Source organism: Gouania willdenowi, chromosome 16 (genome assembly GCF_900634775.1).
Source record: "Gouania willdenowi chromosome 16, fGouWil2.1, whole genome shotgun sequence".
Taxonomy (NCBI): domain Eukaryota; kingdom Metazoa; phylum Chordata; class Actinopteri; order Blenniiformes; family Gobiesocidae; genus Gouania; species Gouania willdenowi.
Genome location: NC_041059.1, coordinates 28082561 through 28102282, shown reverse-complemented (window position 1 = coordinate 28102282; position 19722 = coordinate 28082561). Strand labels below are relative to the sequence as shown.

At 39.4% G+C, this 19722-nt stretch overlaps 1 protein-coding gene across 1 annotated transcript in view; it reads left to right on the top strand.

The window, feature by feature from the left end:
- The window catches only part of znf236 (zinc finger protein 236), a 97022-nt gene that overhangs the window by 45065 nt on the left and 32235 nt on the right, over positions 1 to 19722 (top strand). Inside the window, exons 17-22 of the mRNA XM_028470493.1 lie at positions 1281 to 1384; positions 2977 to 3420; positions 5115 to 5260; positions 16017 to 16230; positions 16313 to 16504; positions 19113 to 19271. Coding sequence (XP_028326294.1) covers positions 1281 to 1384; positions 2977 to 3420; positions 5115 to 5260; positions 16017 to 16230; positions 16313 to 16504; positions 19113 to 19271 — 1259 coding nt within the window. The remainder of the gene's footprint in view (positions 1 to 1280; positions 1385 to 2976; positions 3421 to 5114; positions 5261 to 16016; positions 16231 to 16312; positions 16505 to 19112; positions 19272 to 19722) is intronic.

The window sequence follows — 19722 nt, the reverse complement described above, 5'->3', positions numbered from 1 at the left end:
TTCACTGTTCAATGGTGGATACATAGAGCCCCGTTAGCTCAAGAAGCTATAATGAATCATCATTCAGTCCTTACACTGAACTGTCATTGTATAATTACATGATCAACTAAAATATTTGCATTTCCTGAAGAAAATGCAAGTGAGGATGCAGGTGCTGGCCCACTAATGCATATCACTGCAATAGCCAGCATGAGCATTCATTTGCATTAGTATTAGCTAGCATTAACATTAGCAAGCATTAACATAACATTAGCATAGCATTAATGTTTGATTTAGCAAGCATTAGCCTAGCGTTAACTTTAGCATTACATTTAGATAACATTAGCCTAATGTTAGCATTAGCCTAATGTTAGCATTAGCCTAGCAATAGCATTAACCTAGCATTAGCTGAGCATTAACTCAGCAATAGCTGAACATTAGCAATAAGGTTGAAAAAATTTGAAATGGGTTGAAAAGTTTGAAATACGGTTGTTGAAATGGGTAGATGGTAGTAGCTGAACATGTTAAAGGCTGAGTATGAAGGGCTTATAAGTTTAAAAAGCTGAAATTTCCAATAGAAATTAATGGGAAAGAAAGAATATAATCAGTCAAAAAGTTTAAAAGTTAAAAATGATAAGCATCAATCTCAGAAACCTTCCAAATGTTTTGATAGCTCATTTGTCAAAATCAGTCAGAGGAGTCAACGCAGATGGGAGAAAAAACTTATAACACTAGGGAGGATGCAGGAGACATCCTTACTAATAATCCTCTTTCACAACTACACTGAACATGTTTTACTTTTACTGGTATATTGAACTATGTAATTTTGCCTCTGCAGACTAGAATATTCACTTTGAATCAATGGATTGATGAGAGCGATCAGGAGCAGTTAAATGAAAATGAAAAACTACATATTGTGCATTTACTTTTATAAGCTCTTTAACACTACAAATAAAACAATGCATTTTTTAACTCCTCAGCTAGGAGCAAAACATATCAAAACCTGTTCAGAAAACAATATTCTTCATTACCTTGTCCTAGCATTGTTTTTATGGCTGCAGTTTTTTTATTAAAACAATACTCTATCACTTTTATTATACACAGAGATCCACCTTTGTACAGCTTCACTTGTACTTGTAAATATTAATGGTGCTTCCCAGAACATTTTGGTTTGCCTTGAGCAATAAGCGCAAGACTGCATTTATATTTTTTCATTCGTTTAAAAGAAAAGTTTTCCTTTAATTTCCACATGATTCTTACTTTTTCTTTGAAATTCTCTCTGGCTTTGATCTATCTTTCAGGCATATAAGAATCCATACTGGAGAAAAACCTTACAAATGTGATGAATGTGGGAAGAGCTTTACAGTGAAGTCTACACTGGACTGCCATGTGAAAACACATACAGGTAGGAAACTTCTGTCAGCCTTGATTGTACGCTGTGTTTGTTACACATTTCCACGGGATGCGTATCTGCAGTCCAGCAATCCCCACCGCCTCCGTCTGTGCTGCGTATCTGTTGCAGCAAAAACTCAGGAGTTCCCGCTAATTCACATATAGTTGTAGTCAATAAAAAGAGAACCACAAAACCATACAAACAGTTAATTGTGTCTTTCGAGAGGAGCAGAAGGAAATCAGATCTGGCCAAACGTAGTGTCAGCGGAAAGGTCGGGGGCCCCAACTAATATGTGCTTTGTTTTTTAGTCCAATTTGCACCAGCTCGAGTCTTAATGCAAAAAAAATGGTGCTCACTTTGTCAAAAATGTGGTATCAGTAAACAGGTTTTTTTCTCCTGAGTCTGATGTTCTCTGAAATGGGCTGGCTTGAGGCCCCGGAAGGTCGGTGTTTTCCTCTAGCAAGACAGTTGATAAATGGATGCAATTACGATCCGCCTTGAGTATTTTATTTTGAAAATAAACCATATATTTTATTCTGTGTCTTAGAACTTCCTGCGTTGTGGTTCTGAAGCTGTTACAGAGCAGTTCTGGATCCAGTGGAAATTGGAGGTTAGGAAGCGCTGGCTCCCACTCAATAAAATAAGAGACTGTCTGCAGTCCATCGGGTTGGTGACTGTCAGGTTTATAGTTAGTTAGAGCTAGTTAACGTAGGCAGACTCTCGTTTTGTCCAGCGGCAGTGGTGGCAACCTATACCCAGCACTGGAATTAAGGTAGCTGGCGTGATGCCCCCACCAACGACACTTATTTTGTGACGCCCCAGAAAGTCTGCTCCGTTTCAGCTCGTTTGAACACGCAAACAAAGTGAGCAGTTATTGGTTAGAAAGGAGAAAAAATGACACGGTGAGAAAGCACACCTGAACAGATCCACTGATTAATTCTGTTTGTTGTTGTTTGTTGGGATTCTTATGCAGAATGAGCAATGTTTTGAACTGCAATCTGTGCTTAAAAAGCAGTTTAATTCCTCCCAGGGCTTTTTTGTCCTAAGCTTCTGCCTTGTTTGCTATTCTTTGTTTTTTAACTATTTCAATTAGTCAAGGTTAATTTGCCGTAAATATTAACATGGATTAATGACTAACATTTGAAGGATGTTTAATTGGATAAGGGCTTTTAGGACTTAGATAGATTTGACTTCCACTTTAACTGCAAAAAAAGAAGAACCTTTAAAAAACAAAACAAAAAAAGAAAAGAAAAAAACATGTTTTTCAAAGTTTCCTCGTTTATTAGAACATTTATCACCAACTGGTTTCTTGAACATTTCAGTGTATTCTAACATTTTTTGGCCAAAATATTTGCTCTTAGTCTGAATAAATATATTGTTCCACATGGACAACCACAGCGTGGCATTTTCACAGTGAAAATGTTCATTCAAAGGAACAGTATGCCACATCCAGTGACTGCAGACCCATGGACGGCTCCTCAAGGAGTTTGAAAGCCGAATCCAGCTGGTGAACTACAAGCATTCCCAGGAGACAGTACTTAGTCCAAACTGCAGCTGGAATCTTTTTCATTTGACTAAACCAACCACACTGCTTCTCTTTTCAGGTCAGAAATTGTTCAGCTGTCACATGTGCAACACGTCCTTCTCCACCAAAGGCAGTCTGAAGGTGCATATGCGCCTGCACACAGGCTCCAAGCCCTTCAAATGCCCCTTCTGTGATCTCCGCTTCAGAACGTCAGGCCACCGCAAAACCCACATCCAGTGCCACTTCCGTTCAAACAGTGAGAGCCGGAAATCCAAGCGCTCGTCTTCATCTGCCGGTCAGGCCAGACATGGTCAGGAGGCAGACGCCGGGCAGGTGGGGACCTCGGCTCAGGGGCAGCAAGCAGCCAGTTCAGAGGCTCTTCAACCTGTTGGTCTGTTACAAACACCCAACTCGGACCCCAACATTTATCTCCCAGCCAATCAGATCCTGACAGGACAGTTTGACCAGAACCTTCTGCAGCCAGGACTGGTGGGACAAGCTATTCTGCCTGCCTCCATGTCAGGTGAGTCCATCATCATCATCATCATACAGGAAAACAGAAGGAACTGCAATACAGTGTTTCCAGATAGTCTAAACTACCAAAAAAAAGGACTTGCTTGATTACAATTGGTTCTCTCTTCTATGAAACTCCCTGTGGGTTTCAGATTAGCTCAGAAACTTTACATGGAGAGTTTGATTTCAATGGGTTGTGCAGCTGCATAAAGTGTAATGCAAAGTGTTGAATGCAGTAGTTTAGGCCTGTGAGGGCAAAGTTAATACTTTGATACTATAATACACATAACCACTTCCAGCACTGAAATACAAATGAACATCCTCCCTCTCACTTAGTTCAACTCTTTCTTTATTGCAGAAATAATAGCATAGTTATTTTCTTTGCTATCTGCCGTATTTTGGTTTAATACTTTTGAGTGTGCAGGCAGCTTTGAGCTGTATTATATAGCCCAGAAAGCTACAGTACATTGTAAACAGGGTTATGAAATGCTTTTTTTTCTTTTCTTTTTTAAACCACACACATAGCCTCATTTACAGACACATCAATGACAGAGCTGCTTTGCTAGCCTTATTTGGGACTTTGGGGACACTTCATGGAATGTGTAGGCATAGTCAGAAATACTAGCATCCAAAACAACCCACTCAACTACCAAAGCCAGGCATGGACTGGCCGTCTGGCATACTGGGCAATGACCGAAGTGGGCTGGTCCGGTGCACATGTTTTTTTAATGATTATTTTGACATGACCCATCAGACTTCATATGGGGCAGTGCAAGTTTCTTTATTTTTCCTTCTATTGAGCCTCTCATTATTGGCTAGCAGTGTGTGGCCAGCGGCCATCAACACTCATGTGAACATTCATGTTCTTTCAAGTATTATTGGATTTGATAAGAGATACACAACTCGTCCACTGGCGAAATAAACTGGCTAAATGTACATACCCACAAGCACAGGCACACAGACACGACTTTAGGTTAACTGGTTTGGTTTCTGGTTTTCCATTTCAATTTTCCATTACACGTTCATCTTAGAATACATTTTTAGTTCCTATTTGTATTTCCACTGCAGTTATTCATGTTAGCCACTATTCCAAGACACAACTAAAAACAGTATTTAATAAAATATTGCTTTGTGATTCATGGTTTTTGAGTTAATTTAAGAGCAGGTAAACAGATCGGTCAAATTTGATCAGGAACACTAAAGTAAGGGGAGGGGGGTGAACTCGACAGGAGGGTTAATGTGGTAGAAGAGTTGGGTAAGGCACTGGGTAATGCCAGAGTGGCATTATGATTACTATTTATCTGCCCTGAAGCAGTGAAATCATTCATGACTTTCAAATGGTTGTCACTGCACAGCTCCTTCTTCTCCAAATTTAGCTTTTTCTTCAGCCTTAAATGACCAGTGCTTGACAATATTTCTGTCACAGTATACAGTCTTAGTGTCATAATCAAACCTGAACTTGTCATGGGTTTAATTGTCTTGTCCTTATTTTGGAGTTTCTGGATTTTGAAATATATTATCAGAAAACCCATCATAACACTTACACCAAAGAAAATTGACAAATTCATGTCACATTTATGACACCAAAGACCAAGTTCAGGATCTGTAGAAAAGATTGTATTTGCCATAGCTGAAAGCATTTGAAGGAAAAGGCCAGATCAAATATTGGTGTGTTTTTGAAAATAGTGATAATTTTGTTTCCAGCTGCAGGAGACCTCACCGTGTCGCTCCCTGATGGCCTGACAACCCTGGATGGGATCCATTTACAGCTGACACCAACCAATCTGGTGTGCCCAAATGTCCAGATTTCTGGCATTGATACCAGCAACATCAACAACATCACACTCCAGGTCACAAACACACACACACACACACACACACAGAGCACACCTTCTGTTATGACATTGCCTTATATACTAATGCTAAATCCTCCTAATCTTCAGTAGTTTGAAAGAAAAACCTTTAAAACATCTCCATCACTGTGAAGCCTCTCTTTTTTCTCTCCAACCTATATTTATTGATTTTGGTTGAAACCGAAAAAAATAACACAGGACATACAAAAAACAAACAACAACAACAATTGGCCCGTTCATACAGTTTGTACCATGTACAAAGTTCAAAATAATGGAGGAGATTTCAAGTCCAGAATATGTCAGGAATGGTTCCCAGATTTTTTTTTTTTTTTAAAGATGCCGTCCTTATGATGCAGCCAACGGGTCAGGAAATCAAGGGAAACAAAACTAAGAACAATTTTCTGCCATTGAATCTTTGAAGGAACATTGTCTGATATCCAGTTAACTAAAATACATTTTCTAGCACAAAAAGTCAACATTCTGTATAATTTTCTGTTGTGTTTGTTATTCACCACAGGGGTCAGTTAGTCTCAACAATAAGAGCAAAGGATTGAAATCAAAATTTACAAGAAGGATTTTGTTTATCTCCAGTCTAATAATATGCTAAAACTGCTGAACTTTTGGACATGAGTGAGGGTACCAATGTCTGTTTTGCACTTAAGACATAATGGAGATGAGTCAGGTTTGAATTTATTGCGTATTTAAAGAGATATGAGTCCAGTGGAGAATCATAAGCTGAGTGGCTTTAACCCTGTTTCAAACCCACAGTGTCTTTACATTTCCCTTTTCCCCTTCATCATCAGAAATGTTGAATTTAAGCTCCCTCTCCCAGAGTCACATTTTGCTGAGATGTATTTGAAGAGGAGTATCTCCTGAGGATATTATAAAACTTTGAGATAGAATGATTCGACTTAAATTGAAAGATCTGTCTTAGTTTCTAGTACGTATCTGAAAAATCTAGGCCTCTTCCTGCTGATGGGCTACACAGCATGCTCATTTTGAGGCGGGGTTTTCTTTTGGACCATATAAAGGAGCTAAGCCAACCAATGACCTGTTTAATCACTTAATGAGACTTTAAGACTTGGAACATCTGCAATGGATAGAGCAACATGGGAAGGATATTCATTTTCAATAGTGCAATTCACCCCATCCAGAAAATCAGAAGCCCATTCCATCTCTCCAGATCAATACGGTCCAATAAAGGAGGGAAGTTGGCTTTATACATCTGCTCAAATTTAGGTGTTGTGTTTATCCCCAAATAAACAAAGCCTTCTGCTGGCCACTCAAAAGGAAAAGGACTCATAGGTACTGTTTTAGTTTACCCAGGGGCATCGCCTCAGATTTAGTAAGATTTATTTTGTAGCCTGAAAAATAGCTGAATGTAGTTATTATTTGGATATGACCTGGTATGAACCTCTTTGGCTCTGTCACAATTATCAGGACATAATAGCTACAGTATAATGGCTATAACGGACATCCCTGCCGAGTTCCTCTAAAAATTGTAAAGTACGGAGATGGGAGACCATTTGTGATCACTGCAGAAAGAGGATTTTTCTATTAAATATTAATCCAGCTAATGAATGTACCACCTAGACCAAATATTTGTAAGGTATAAAAAAGAAAAGACAGCTCTATGCGGTCAAATACTTTCTACGCATCGAGAGAAAGCACAAGACCGCTTTTAGACTGTTAATGAAAATATTGGATCGTGTTGAGTAATCGTTATATATTATTATTAGAATTTTGACCTTTGATGAATCCAGTTTAGTCATCATTGATTAAAATTGGTAGCAGTTTCTTCAATCGGCTGACTAGAACCTCAGACACATTTTTTAGGTCCACATTTAAAAGTGAGATTGGCCGGTATGAGGCACAATCTTCAGATGGTTTGCCTTTTTTGTAAATCAGGGAAATATTTGCTTCTCTCAAAGACTGAGGTAGTGTTTCCCTGAGAATTGAATTGTTATACATGTTCAGCAGAGGATCAACTAGCACATCATGGAATTCCTTGTAAAATTTGACACAAACCATCTGGACCGGGGGACTTGCCAGATTGTAACCCTTTAGTTGCATCGGTAACTTTTTTTGTATATTAGGGGATACAAACATGTTCTCTGCTCCTCTGACAAACATGGAAGATTCAACGAAGAAAAAAAGCAATCAATTTTCTTGAGGTAACCTAACTTCAAGTTTGTACCAGTCCTCATAAAAGCTTTTAAATGCATTGTTATTATATTCAAGGTGTCAAATGTTTGTGCACCTTGTTTGTCTATCACCGAAGAAAAAAAATAAATTGCAAATTGTATTTGAATTTCGGCTTCCTCTGTCAAAAGTGCTTCTAGGGCACATCTGAGTGCAGATACTTTTTTTTTTTGTGCAGATGGGTGTTAAACATTCTCAGCACGTTTCAACTTAGACTCAAGAATCTTCCTTTGTTCCCCCCTGTCTTTGCTTTTTACCTGATGTATAAGATATGATAAGGCCACAAGAAAAGGCTTTAGAAGTTTCCCACAATAATGGCGAGTCATTAGTGGAATTTAAATTAGTTGTTAGAAAAAACTGAAATTCGTCTCTAAAATAGGAAAAAAACTTCTGATCTGCTAATATAATGGGTCTAAATTGCCAGTGCCTCGAACTATTAGCTGGGTTTGAGAGATTATATTGTAAAAAAAACAGCAGCATGGTCATAAATAATATTTGGGCCTATTGAGCTTGAAGTCACTGAATATAATAGAGTTTTAGGAAGCAAAAAATAGTCAGTCCTAGTAGATGATAATGAAACATTTGAAAAAAAAAAAGTATATTCTTTATCTGTGAGGTGTTGTGCCCGCCAGACATCAGCATAATCCATGTCTTTGTAAACTGCGTTAACACACTTGGCATGGGGAGAAAGTCATAGTTTACTAGGAGGTGATTTGTCAATGATTGGATTGAGATGGCTCTTAGAGTCTGTCTAATACCGAGGTTAATAACTTTGGAAAAAGCAGTAATTAAAAGGTTTTTGGGATGGCCTAGTGCAGGGGTCGGGAACCTTTTTGACTCAGAGAGCCATGAAAGCAAAATATTTGGAAATTTATTTCAGTGAGAGCCATATAATATATTTTAAGCCTGAATTTAACTAAATTTGAGTATAATAAGCCTCTGAATTTATTCTTTTAAATAATGTTGTTATAATACTCACCATTAATGCGACTTCTGGTGCTGCATGGATTTGCTGATGGCTTTGTAGTCTGGTTGGTACTTGGTGAGGTTAAGCTTCATGCAGGCGTTGAGGCTTTCATCCGTTAAACGTGATCGTAGGTTGGACTTGATGTTTGATGTGAAAATGACTGCTCACATGAATACGTAGATCCAAACATGGTCAACACAGCAATACTAACACGCTTCAGTGTGTCGTATGTGACAGGAAGCGCATTCCAAGTTTTGATATTCAGCTGATCTTCGGGTTGAAGTTTTTTCATTTCTGTCCACATGTGCTTGCTCGCCAACTCTGCTTTCTGTCGTGCGATTCTTTCTAAATCATCGTTCAGTGACTTGAACTTATTCACCCACATGTCTGAGGCCTTCAGGTCAGCCACTTCTGCTTCAAAATCTCTGAGGGAGACATCAGGAATGTGGAACTGCGACAAATGACTTACGTCTGTTGACTCATCCAAAGCCAGGGAAAAGAACGGCGCTGCATTTATGTCCTTCACTTGCGTTTCCTCCACTTGGTTTGCCATCATGATGGTACGATCATGAACAGTTCTTGCCGACAGAGGCATGTCTTGTATTCGTTTAATTATCTTGTCTTTGTTCGGAATATCATCAAAAAGTTCATTGGCTACATCCAGCATGAACGTTTTAGCATACTCGCCATCTGTGAATGGTTTTCCGTTCCTCACTATTGCTAAAGATCCAGCAAAACTAGCGGAATTATAGTCACCTTGCCGGGTCCATAGGCGGAGTTGCTGCTGGCTAGCTTGCACCCTGCTCAGTAGTTCTTGGCACGCTTTCTTCCTGCTGTCTCCCGCAGGGTATTTAGATGCAAAGGTAGCATAGCGTGTGTCGAAATGCCGCTTTACATTCGACCGTTTCATCGATGCGATTTTGTCATTGCAAATTAGGCACACCGCAGAACCTGCTCTCTCCACAAAGGCGTATTCTTCAGTCCATTCGTTCTGAAATGTACGATACTCATCATCTTTTTTTCTTTTCGCCATCTTCTTCGTTGAAGGGTTAGCTTTGAGCTAATGGCCGAGCAGACTGATTCAAAAGGGGGCGTTTACCTGATTACCCATAATCCTGCAGCCCTGAACAAGACATGAGCAGTGGAAAATCGATGGATGGATTAAAACAAGCAATAATATTTTATGTTTTATCTGAAAAGCCGAAATCTGCGAGCCAGATGCAATCATCAAAAGAGCCACACCTGGCTCGCGAGCCATAGGTTCCCGAACCCTGGCCTAGTGGATTATAGATGTTTATAATGGCAATTTCCTCACAGAAAAGTAGTCCCTTCAAGATTACATAGCAACCCAACGTGTCCTTTATACAGTCCAATAGTTTAAATGGGATTTTTTTTTAAATCAGAACAGCAACCCCTCTGCTCCTTGTTGTGAAAGATGAAAAATATACTTGCCCAAGACCTCCTTGTTGTCATTTTAAATGCTCATTGTCATTTAAATGTGCCTCCTGTTGTACCCCCTCTTTCTTGAGGTAATTCAAAACCTTTTTGCGCTTGACAGGTGTGTGTATTCCCTTAACATTCCAGGTGCAGATATGTAAACCAGGCATAAAAAATTACTCGAAAATAAAATAATAGTATCTTTCAATTTGTACAGGTTTACAAGCAATTATTAAGTCAAACATGGGGCCAACCACAACACACAATGAACAACATGAATAGAAACTGTGTACATAACGGTACGCATTGTCTAACATAACTATCAAACTAAACACTGTCCTCCCCTCGGTCCTGGAGGAGATTGAGTGAATGGAATCCCTGACAAAAACAAGACGCGTCAGTCCCAGGGCACACGGAGAACCAATTTACTCAGTCTCAACAGTCATTTTACAGTTAGTGATTCAGATTCAGTTACAGTTCACATCATTTTTACTCACAAGGCAAATCGATTTGGTGTCATCAGTCCTCATTCACTGGTCCAGGTTTCCCTGTCAGTGAATCAGCAATGTGCTTTGCCTTTTCAGAGCTATCAAACACCTTACTAGATCCACAGAAAGTTATCTTCAGCAAAGCTGGGGAAAGTTGCCTGTACTCAGCGCCAAGTGAGCGAAGCTGCTTTTTCACTGCATCGTATCCTTTCCTCTTGGAAAAACATAACCGTGTTTCCAGCGTGTTTCACTGCCTGGTTCCTTCGTTCCATCTCCCACGAAACATTCATCTTTGTTTATCTTGGTAGTTGTGGAAGCGCACAAGCACGGGTCTTGGTCTCTATGAGGCAAGGGGTTTGGGGCCGAGAGTGCGGTGTACTCTCTCAAGTTTGAGTCGCCCCTCTTTAGCATCATTGTGTAGCACTTCGGGAAGCCTTGGGGAGGTTCTCAAGCACATCGCCGTGTTTCTTGACCAGCTCCAGTAGTGGTGCCAGCTTCTCGTCGATTGCTTTGGTAACATTGGCCGTCATCTCAGTCATTGTCTCCCGTATACATTCACGCATACTAGCGTCCAAGCCACCCTAATCAATGCTAGCCTGACTAGCCTGCTGTGCCTCCACATTAACATCCTCTTCGGAAGTGTCTCTCGCGGTGGTTTTCTTGCGTGGTTTATCTGCTTGTCTCAAAAGTAGTTGTTCAGGCTCGTTTTAAGTTGTATCAGCACTTGGTTCTGTGGTTCTTAGTTGGGTTAAGTGATAATGTAAGTGAAAAGTCTCGCCAGCACCCACAAGCGCAACTTATCCTCACACCGCCATCTTGGAATCCCCGTGGAGTGTCTCCTAAATGTCTGCTGTCAGTAATCTAAATCATTCTAATGCATCAAGGGAAAGATTTATTATTACAAAACATACACTTACATTAAAAAAATTGGCACCACCATTACATGTGTAGAATTGTGTTGACTTAAATGACTTCAGTACTTCTAGTTACTTCTTTTAAACTGCTATCAGCATGACTGAACTGCCCACTCTGAGATTAATTCTGATTGGCTCTCGCAAATTCAAATTAACTTGCTTTTACCTCAAAATCAGCCACTAATTAATTATTGTATTACATGTAATTGTCTGTTTTTTCCAACTTAAATGATTAGTTCACACAATGAACACTGATTTGGACTACAACAGTTGTAATTTGCGTTAATGGAGGAAATATTGGGCATGTTGCCGTGTGGCAGCACTCAAATCAGAGAGTCGCGGTCAGGGTTAGAAATGCAATTTGTTAATTGTCAAGTTTTGTGTTGGCCTTTGGCTCTAGTTAATTTCAACTGTCACACTAAAGGCTCTCATTTTTTATATATATATATATATATTGGTACAAGGCAAAGAAATGGGGAAGTTCAGGCTTGTGTTTTTAAGGGTTTTAGTTTGATAATGTCTGTTGGAAAGGAAAAAAAAAAACTAACTCACAGTGCAAGCCCCAAAGAAGAATAATGGAGAGCAGTGGACTTTATTAAGATGGGGAGGTGTATCATAAATTTTGATAATATAATTTACTGTTGCGTACAACGTGAGCCCCAATCCATCAGGTGGATTCTGCATATTTGCTTGTATATGTAAGTAAGTAATTTATTTATAAAGTGCTTTTTGCAGATAAAATCACAAAGTGCTGTACAGGGTTGTGGTAAAAATACAAGTGCAACATCATAATAGAATAATAAAACATGGGTGCATCGACATCTTAAGAGCAGTAACATTAAAGGATAATAAAAATGTAAAATCCAGTTAACTAAAAGCTTTTCTGAAAAGTCTTAATGAAAAAGTCTTCAACAGTTTTTTAAAAGAGACTGGTGCAGGTTATTCCAGAGTCTGGGAGCTACAGCCTCGAACGCCAGGTCTCCTCGGGTTTTAAATGTATTTTTTGGGGTTTTTAGGAGACCCTGACCTGAAGACCGAAGGCTTCGCCCTGATGAGTAGGGGCACAAATCTCAATGATTTTAGACATGAAGGGAAGCTTAGATATGGGCCGGTAGTTTATAGGCTCCCCCGGATCAAGATTGGGTTTTTTTACGAATGGGGTTTATTATCGCATGTTTAAAGAAGCTGGGGACTGAGCCAGATAAAAGTGAGAGGTTTATAAATTTTACCCATGGACCGACAACATCAAAAACATTTAAAAGGAGAGAAGTAGGAACAATGTCTACAGTGCTCGATGAGGGTTTTATCTTTCCTACTAAAACTTGAACATCCTGTAGGCTGACAGGAGTGAAGGAGGCCCATGAGCACACAGGGGCCGAGGCAGTGCACAAGCTAACCAAGGGAGGAGTGATGCTAGCCCTGATGTCTTGTACTTCCATCCATCTTCATACCCGCTTATTCCCGTTTAACAGGGTCGCGGGGTGCCAATCTCCGGTTCTCTGGGCGGGGGTACACCCTGGACAGGGCGCCAGTCTATCACAGGGCAACACAGACACAGACAACCATTCACTCTCTCATTCACTCCTATGGGCAATTTAGAGACTCCAATCAACCTTACAATCATGTTTTTGGATTGTGGGAGGAAGCCGGAGTACCCGGAGGAAACCCACGCAGCACGGGGAGAACATGCAAACTCCACACAGAAAGGACCCAAGTCCACCCCAGGGCTTGAACCCAGGACCTTCTTGCTGTGAGGCGGACGTGCTAACCACTAAGCCACCGTGTCTTGTACTTTGTTTACAAAAAAGTTTAAAAAATTGTTACAGTCCTGTCTGTGTAGAGGCACATGGGACGGTGAGGGTGCAACAAGATTTTCAATAGTATTGAACAAGACCTTGGTGTTTCTCTTATTTTGCAAAACAAGATTAGGGGAATAAGCAGAGCAGGCGTGCTTTATTATTTCATTTAGCTCCATTATCTTTTTTTTTAAATAGAGTCTATGCACCTCGAGTTTAGTGGTTTTCCACAACTGCTTCATTCATCCACAGACAAGGTTTCTTATTAGAGCCTGGAGTATTTTTAGCTGTTGCTACTGTGTCCAAAACAGACAGACAATGTTGTGTCATCACTACCAGCAAATGTAGTTGGGTCAAAAGAGGCAGAAAACCCACTGATTGCTGCTTCATTAAGAATGCGTCTCCGCTTTTTCACATTGGAAGTAGTCCGTGCCAGTGTGATTGACAGATTGAATACGATACAGCAGTGGTTGCTTATTTGTAAGTCTTCAATACCTGGATGGTCAATCTTTAAACCAAAAGAAAAGACCAAATCTAAAGTATGACCTTTAGTGTGTGTTGGACCCGACACATGTTGCACAAAGTGAAAAGAGTCCATAAGAGACATCAGCTCAGCTGCCATAGGACAAGAGGCGTTATCAACATGCAGAAAATCGCCAAGGATTAATACACTCTCCAGCTTAACAATAGATGACAAAATCTCAGAGAATTCATACAGGAATAAACGAGCAGGACCAGGAGGACGGTAGATTAAAATACAGTAAATATTATCCTTTCCAACCTTACACGTCTGGAGCTCAAAGGAGTTGAACGTGTTCATGTCCAACAGTCTGCAGCTGAAAGCGTCCCGGTATATGAGCGCTAATCCTCCTCCACGTCGCTTAAGCCATGAAGTTCCAAACATGGAGCAATCCGGAGGGCACAGCTCATTGAGATGTATGTACTCATCCTACTGTTGCCATGTTTCCATAATGTACATCAGATCCAAAACACGGGACATAAAAAGGTCCTTCAGGAGGTGAGATTTGTTGGCTAGCATTCTGCAAGCTGAGGCATAGAGTCACTTTCTTGTCGGCGAATGCCTTTATCCTCAACAGGACTCCACCACGTTTACCCTGTTTTTTTTGGCACGCTTCCTCCGGAGGACAGGTGAGCGCAGCAGGTAGTCAGGTACTGACGCCAAGTGAGGAGGAAGTCTGGATGTTTGATCCTCAGAGTTGAAGCCCAGACGTACCTCATGTGAACGATTAAGATTAATAAGTGCCTATACTATCAGCGCAGTGATGTTTTGGCACAGAATATCAATCAGTGCGGCTACAAACAAAAGTTCCAGCAGAGCGGGCAGACGGCAGCCGGTACATGCTGGCGCCATCTTGTTTCCTAATTGTCAATGTAATATTGCATTATTTGAACACTTAGACACAACATTACAGCACAATATTTCTTGATTTGAAGAACAGTGTCTTCTACTATGAGCATTACACTCACATTTTAGGACTCGAGCATGTAATTGTTTCTATATAGGAAACACAGCAGACGGTTGGATTCAAAGCTTTTTTTCATTAGTTTTGATATTTTATCACATATATTTTTACATGTGGCACTAATTTTAGCAATGGCATTGATATGTAATTATGACATTATCACACGCCACTATTTAGTGAAAGTGTGACGATATATTGTGCAACAAGATAATAAAATGTCTCAAGATCCATTTCGGTAAAAGTGGTATCGCAAGAGGGTGGAAGGGTTTAGTTCAGAGTTTTTCAACCTTAGGGTTGTAGCCCCATGTGAGGTCACCTGGAATTAAAATGGGGTCGCCGTAAATGTCTAGTAATTAATTGAATTACTGATTGAAATTATATATTTTTTATTTTTTTAACTATTATTGAAGTATTATTGTTTTGATATATTGATTATTATTATTATTATTATTATTATTATTATTATTATTATTATTATTATTATTATTATTATTATTATTATTATTATTATTATTATTAATAATGTTTTATTCCTATTTAATTCAATTCAATTCAACTTTATTTATATGCAACAATAATCACCTCGAAGCGCTAATATTTTATTATATAATATAACTAATCATGCGCACTAATCCTGGCTACTCTCTATTTGATATAAAAATTGGGTCACGTCCTGAAAAAGGTTGAAAACCTCTGGTCTAGTTAGAAATAATCCACGCAATCTACTACACGTCAGATTGTTAGTTTGTTTTTATATATACCTTTTGAGTTACAAGAGTAAATGTATGTCCAGAGTAAAATTCCAATAAAAGCATGATTCTTTTTATTTTTGCTTTTTGTCCTTTCCAAAATATGTTGTATTATTTATGTTTTTTCAGAGACCATTATCGTCTATTGCAGTGTTTCTCAAAAGGGGATACACCTTGGCACTACAGGGGGTACTAGAGAGAGAGAGGAAAATTAACAAATAAAAGCATTTCGATATGTGTGTTTATGTTGTTTATTTTTAGTTACAAATGATAATCATAATAAAGCTAGAGGAAATAATCTTAATTTTACAAAATGAGATTCTTTCAAATGTGTGTTATCACTCATTAATTCCATCTTTATGCTCTGTAGTGCTTTTTCCACAGAATTCTGAGCAAAATATTGTAGTCAGACAAAGGGAGTACTTGGATTCAGAAATAAGAGAAAGGGGGTACCTGAGCCAAATACGTTTGAGAACCACTGGCCTATCTTATAATAAACTCAGTGTATTGTCCCACCCCTTCTATCTTGCATTATCTTGTATCATTTTAAAAGTGATTTGAACTATTCAGGTAAATGTAAAAAAAAAAATGTTTTAAACGTTTTTATTTATTTTTCTCTCTTTTCATTATTTATATTTATTACTAAAACTCACTGCCACATTTGAGGTCACAAACATTTTTTCCTTTCATTATCTTTATGTCTGCTGATGTTGTAGATCGACCACGCCCTCCTCCAGCAGACTCTCCAGCAGGGCGGCCTCCTCTCTCAGCCCCTCAGCGTGGACACAGGACTGGTCTCCCACTCCAACAGTCAGCTCATGTCTACAGGCGACCCCTCTGTGTCTGCCAACGTCATCATCCACCCACTGGCCTCAACAATCACCCCCGCACAGGTGACCATGTCTGGGCTCAGCGAGCAGGAGGGTGCAGGTATGTGTGACGTCCTAATGTCGGAAACACACTCATCTGAGTCCAGCCGTTACAAACTCCTCTGGTTTATTCACTGGTGCAGGTGCTCAGGACTTAAGCCACGTCATGGGCAGCTCTGGGTTTGTGACGGGAGGAAACAGCGGTCAGGAGATTACATTGACCATCAACAATTCCAGCTTATCACAAGCCCTCGCTCAGGTGCAGGCCCAGGCTTCAGCTGCTGGTTCCAGCACAGGGGTGGGAAACCCTCAGGAGATTACGCTCACAATATCAGGTACTGACAGCTTTCTGCACAGCAAGTCAATCAGAATACTGCACATATAACCCACATGTGTGGAGAAATACAAAAACACACAGAAAAGTAAACACCTACGCATTTTCTTTTCCCAATGAATCCATGATTCTTTATTCCATTTTTTGAAACCGTAAGCTGTTTCTGATTATTGGTTCCTGGCCAGTTTTTTTAAATCGTTACTGGCTTCATCCCCAGAAGGTTGTATATCAGCTATGGATGATGATGTGTTCACACATACACAGGCTAGCTGTCAGAATGGCACGTATCCGCAGATGAATTACATCTAATGTGCAACAGCATCACTCATAGTCTTTTCTCTGGATGCTGCTCGCCCCCATCTTTAACACCGCATTGTGTGATTTATTGCACTTCCGAAATTGCTGCTACCTATTGATTTAGTTTTAAATATTTGAATGAGCCCACCACACATTCTCAGATGTTTTTTTCACAGCTTTTATCTAAGACAACATTGTCATTTATTGGGAAATATCAGCATAGACAAAGGATTGAAAGACATGTATCAAATGAATAAAACAAGTCCAGCTAAATCAAGCAGTTTAAACAGCCTTGAAATATACAGCATAAAAAAGTGCTCGTACTGTTCTCCATCTTTGACACCTACCATAGATTGTCTAGATAAATGGTTGTAAGCCTGTAAAGAGCTCAAATAAAAATTCTATTTTGAAGGATGTCGACAATCTTCAATCCAATAATTAATTTACAATGTACTACCTCAAATGTTCTTTGAGGTACTTCAATGCAGTTTAACGTCCTAACTTTATAGCCATGCATGCTGACGAATGACTTGAGATATTTGCATAATGTTTTCAGGTTTTAGTGTCAATTAAGTTTTTCAAAGCATAACAACAGGTTACATGTATTCTGTTTTTTTTTATTTTGCAGAAATGCTGCACTTGAATTAAGTTAACAGTAGCATGGGTCTCCTAACCCTCTTCCCCTGGTCAGGGGTCTGAAACCTTTACTTTACAAGGAACCATTTAACCTCATCTCACCTGGATTAAAGTCCTCCTGGAGCCAAAAAAAATACCTTCTCAATGAAGACAATAGTGTATTAAATTATAACAGTTCAAATTATATAAAATAATGTTTGATTTAATTTGATGTGATTTAAATTGATCATGTAAATGGAAACTTAAAAACAGTTTAAAATTAAATTAAATTGACATCAAGAAATAAAACAGTATCTTGCATCTTCAAATTCTTACACGTCTCAATTTACGTGAACACAATGTAATATAAAGAAGATTTTTTTTTAGTTAATGTATTTGAAAGGCTACAAAAAGTAACTTATATTTGGTAACACATGATCATACTAATTGCTCATTTCTTGCCACACATAAAACATGCATATTTAACCTACACATTGGTGCTTAAATGAATCTGTTCCCACACAATTAAAATCTCTATTTTCTTCCAGAATTGTGTTTTTGTTGGTTTAATTATCTTACCAGGGATTTAAAACTTAAGGTTAGTCACAGGTGCAGGAAAGTTGATGGTCTGTAGATGTTGCAGAAGGTGAAGTAGGAAGGTGCTGAGTCATTGCACGTGATTTATTTTAAGTTAACAAGTTGTTATATCTTGACTGTATTTGTCATTAATCATTATTAGCCTCTGGAAAAAAAAAAAAAAAACTTTATTTCAATAGTTTTTTTAAGGCTATAGGGAGCCATTGCAAAAGAGTCAAAGGGCCACATTAGGCCCCGGAGCCGCAGCTTGCAGACCCCTGCTCTGGAAGAACCACGGCATCATAGTCCATGAGTTCTGGTCCCTCCATGCTGATTCTGATGAACGTGTACGTTCTATCGCTGAGCTCGGCACATTCTTCCTTTTTACTGCTGCCCTCAATGTGAAGGGCTCGTAATGCCTGGCTCCGTTCACGGACCACGCCCACTCCAAAGGAGCTCATTGGAGTTTATACTCGGTGCATTCACCATGGCATAGTCAAGTTGAGAGAGCTTGCACCGTCTCCTCACCCGCAGCTTGGAGCGAGAGAGAGAGAAGGAGAAAAAAGTGCACTCTGTGGGACGTGACGAAGCGCAGAGCCGCTCCGTCTAAAATAAGGTCATTCATACATACTCGCACGGATGCGACCAGATTAAATTTTCACTCGCACACACTGAAAACATACTCCCATATGCGACATTTTGGTGCCCTGACCTCTCTATTCACAGTTCTCTGAATCCAACCTACTGGCCACAGATTGCAGATAGCATTCTCAGCCAATAGCAAAATCGGTTTTTGCATTGCTGTCTAAAAAAGATTGCACTTCTTGTAGTGTTGACCTTTGACAGTATGTGCAGACAAAGAAAAAAATAAAAAAAAAGGAAAATCTGTTTGTATTTCAGGTTTAATCTCATGGAGGGCAGTCACTCTTACATTTTTACAAGAAAACATTCCATATTTAAATATCCTAATGTGAAGAGTTGGACACAAATCAATCAACAACACTACTTCATACCCAAATATATTTGTTTTGAGCAGAAATAAGTAGTTTTGCAGTTTAGTTCCTCTTTAGGCATCCATAAAAAATAAAAACACTATGTTGTTTTGTATTATTCCCTCTCAGGTCAGGACCTGCTCCCCCAGCATAGCAGCACTAATGGTGGAGACATGAACTGTGGCCTCAGGCTGTCATCGCCGCTCCACAGCCAGCCCACCAACGCAACCCTGACCATCACCAACGACCACCTCCTACCTCAGAGCCCAGCTTGTACTGGAATGGGAGGTCAGTGTCTCACTGGTGTTTCATTATTTATGCTGTGTTTTTTAACAGTGTAGCTGTATGCGTTTATTTTTCTTTGACTGCACCAGAATTTAGATATGTTTGTTGCACTTTCTGGCTTCCTTCAGAGCATGGATGAGCAACTTTTATTACAGAGGAGGCCATAAAAATATGATTGTCTGATCCGAGGGTCACATCAACAATCATGTTAGCATTTAGATGAGCATAAACACATGGTGTTTTTTTGTTGCTGTTTCATGTCTTGTTGGTATTTATTTTGTAGTTGTGTAGTACAGTGGTTCCCAAACCTTTTTTCTGGTCACCCGTTTTTTTTAAAATGACAATCCATCGTGACCCAATTCACAATAGTCCTCATATATAAACTGAGAGAAGTGAATTTGTGCATAAATGAACATTCCTGACTATTTTCATCACCATTTATGCATCACATTAT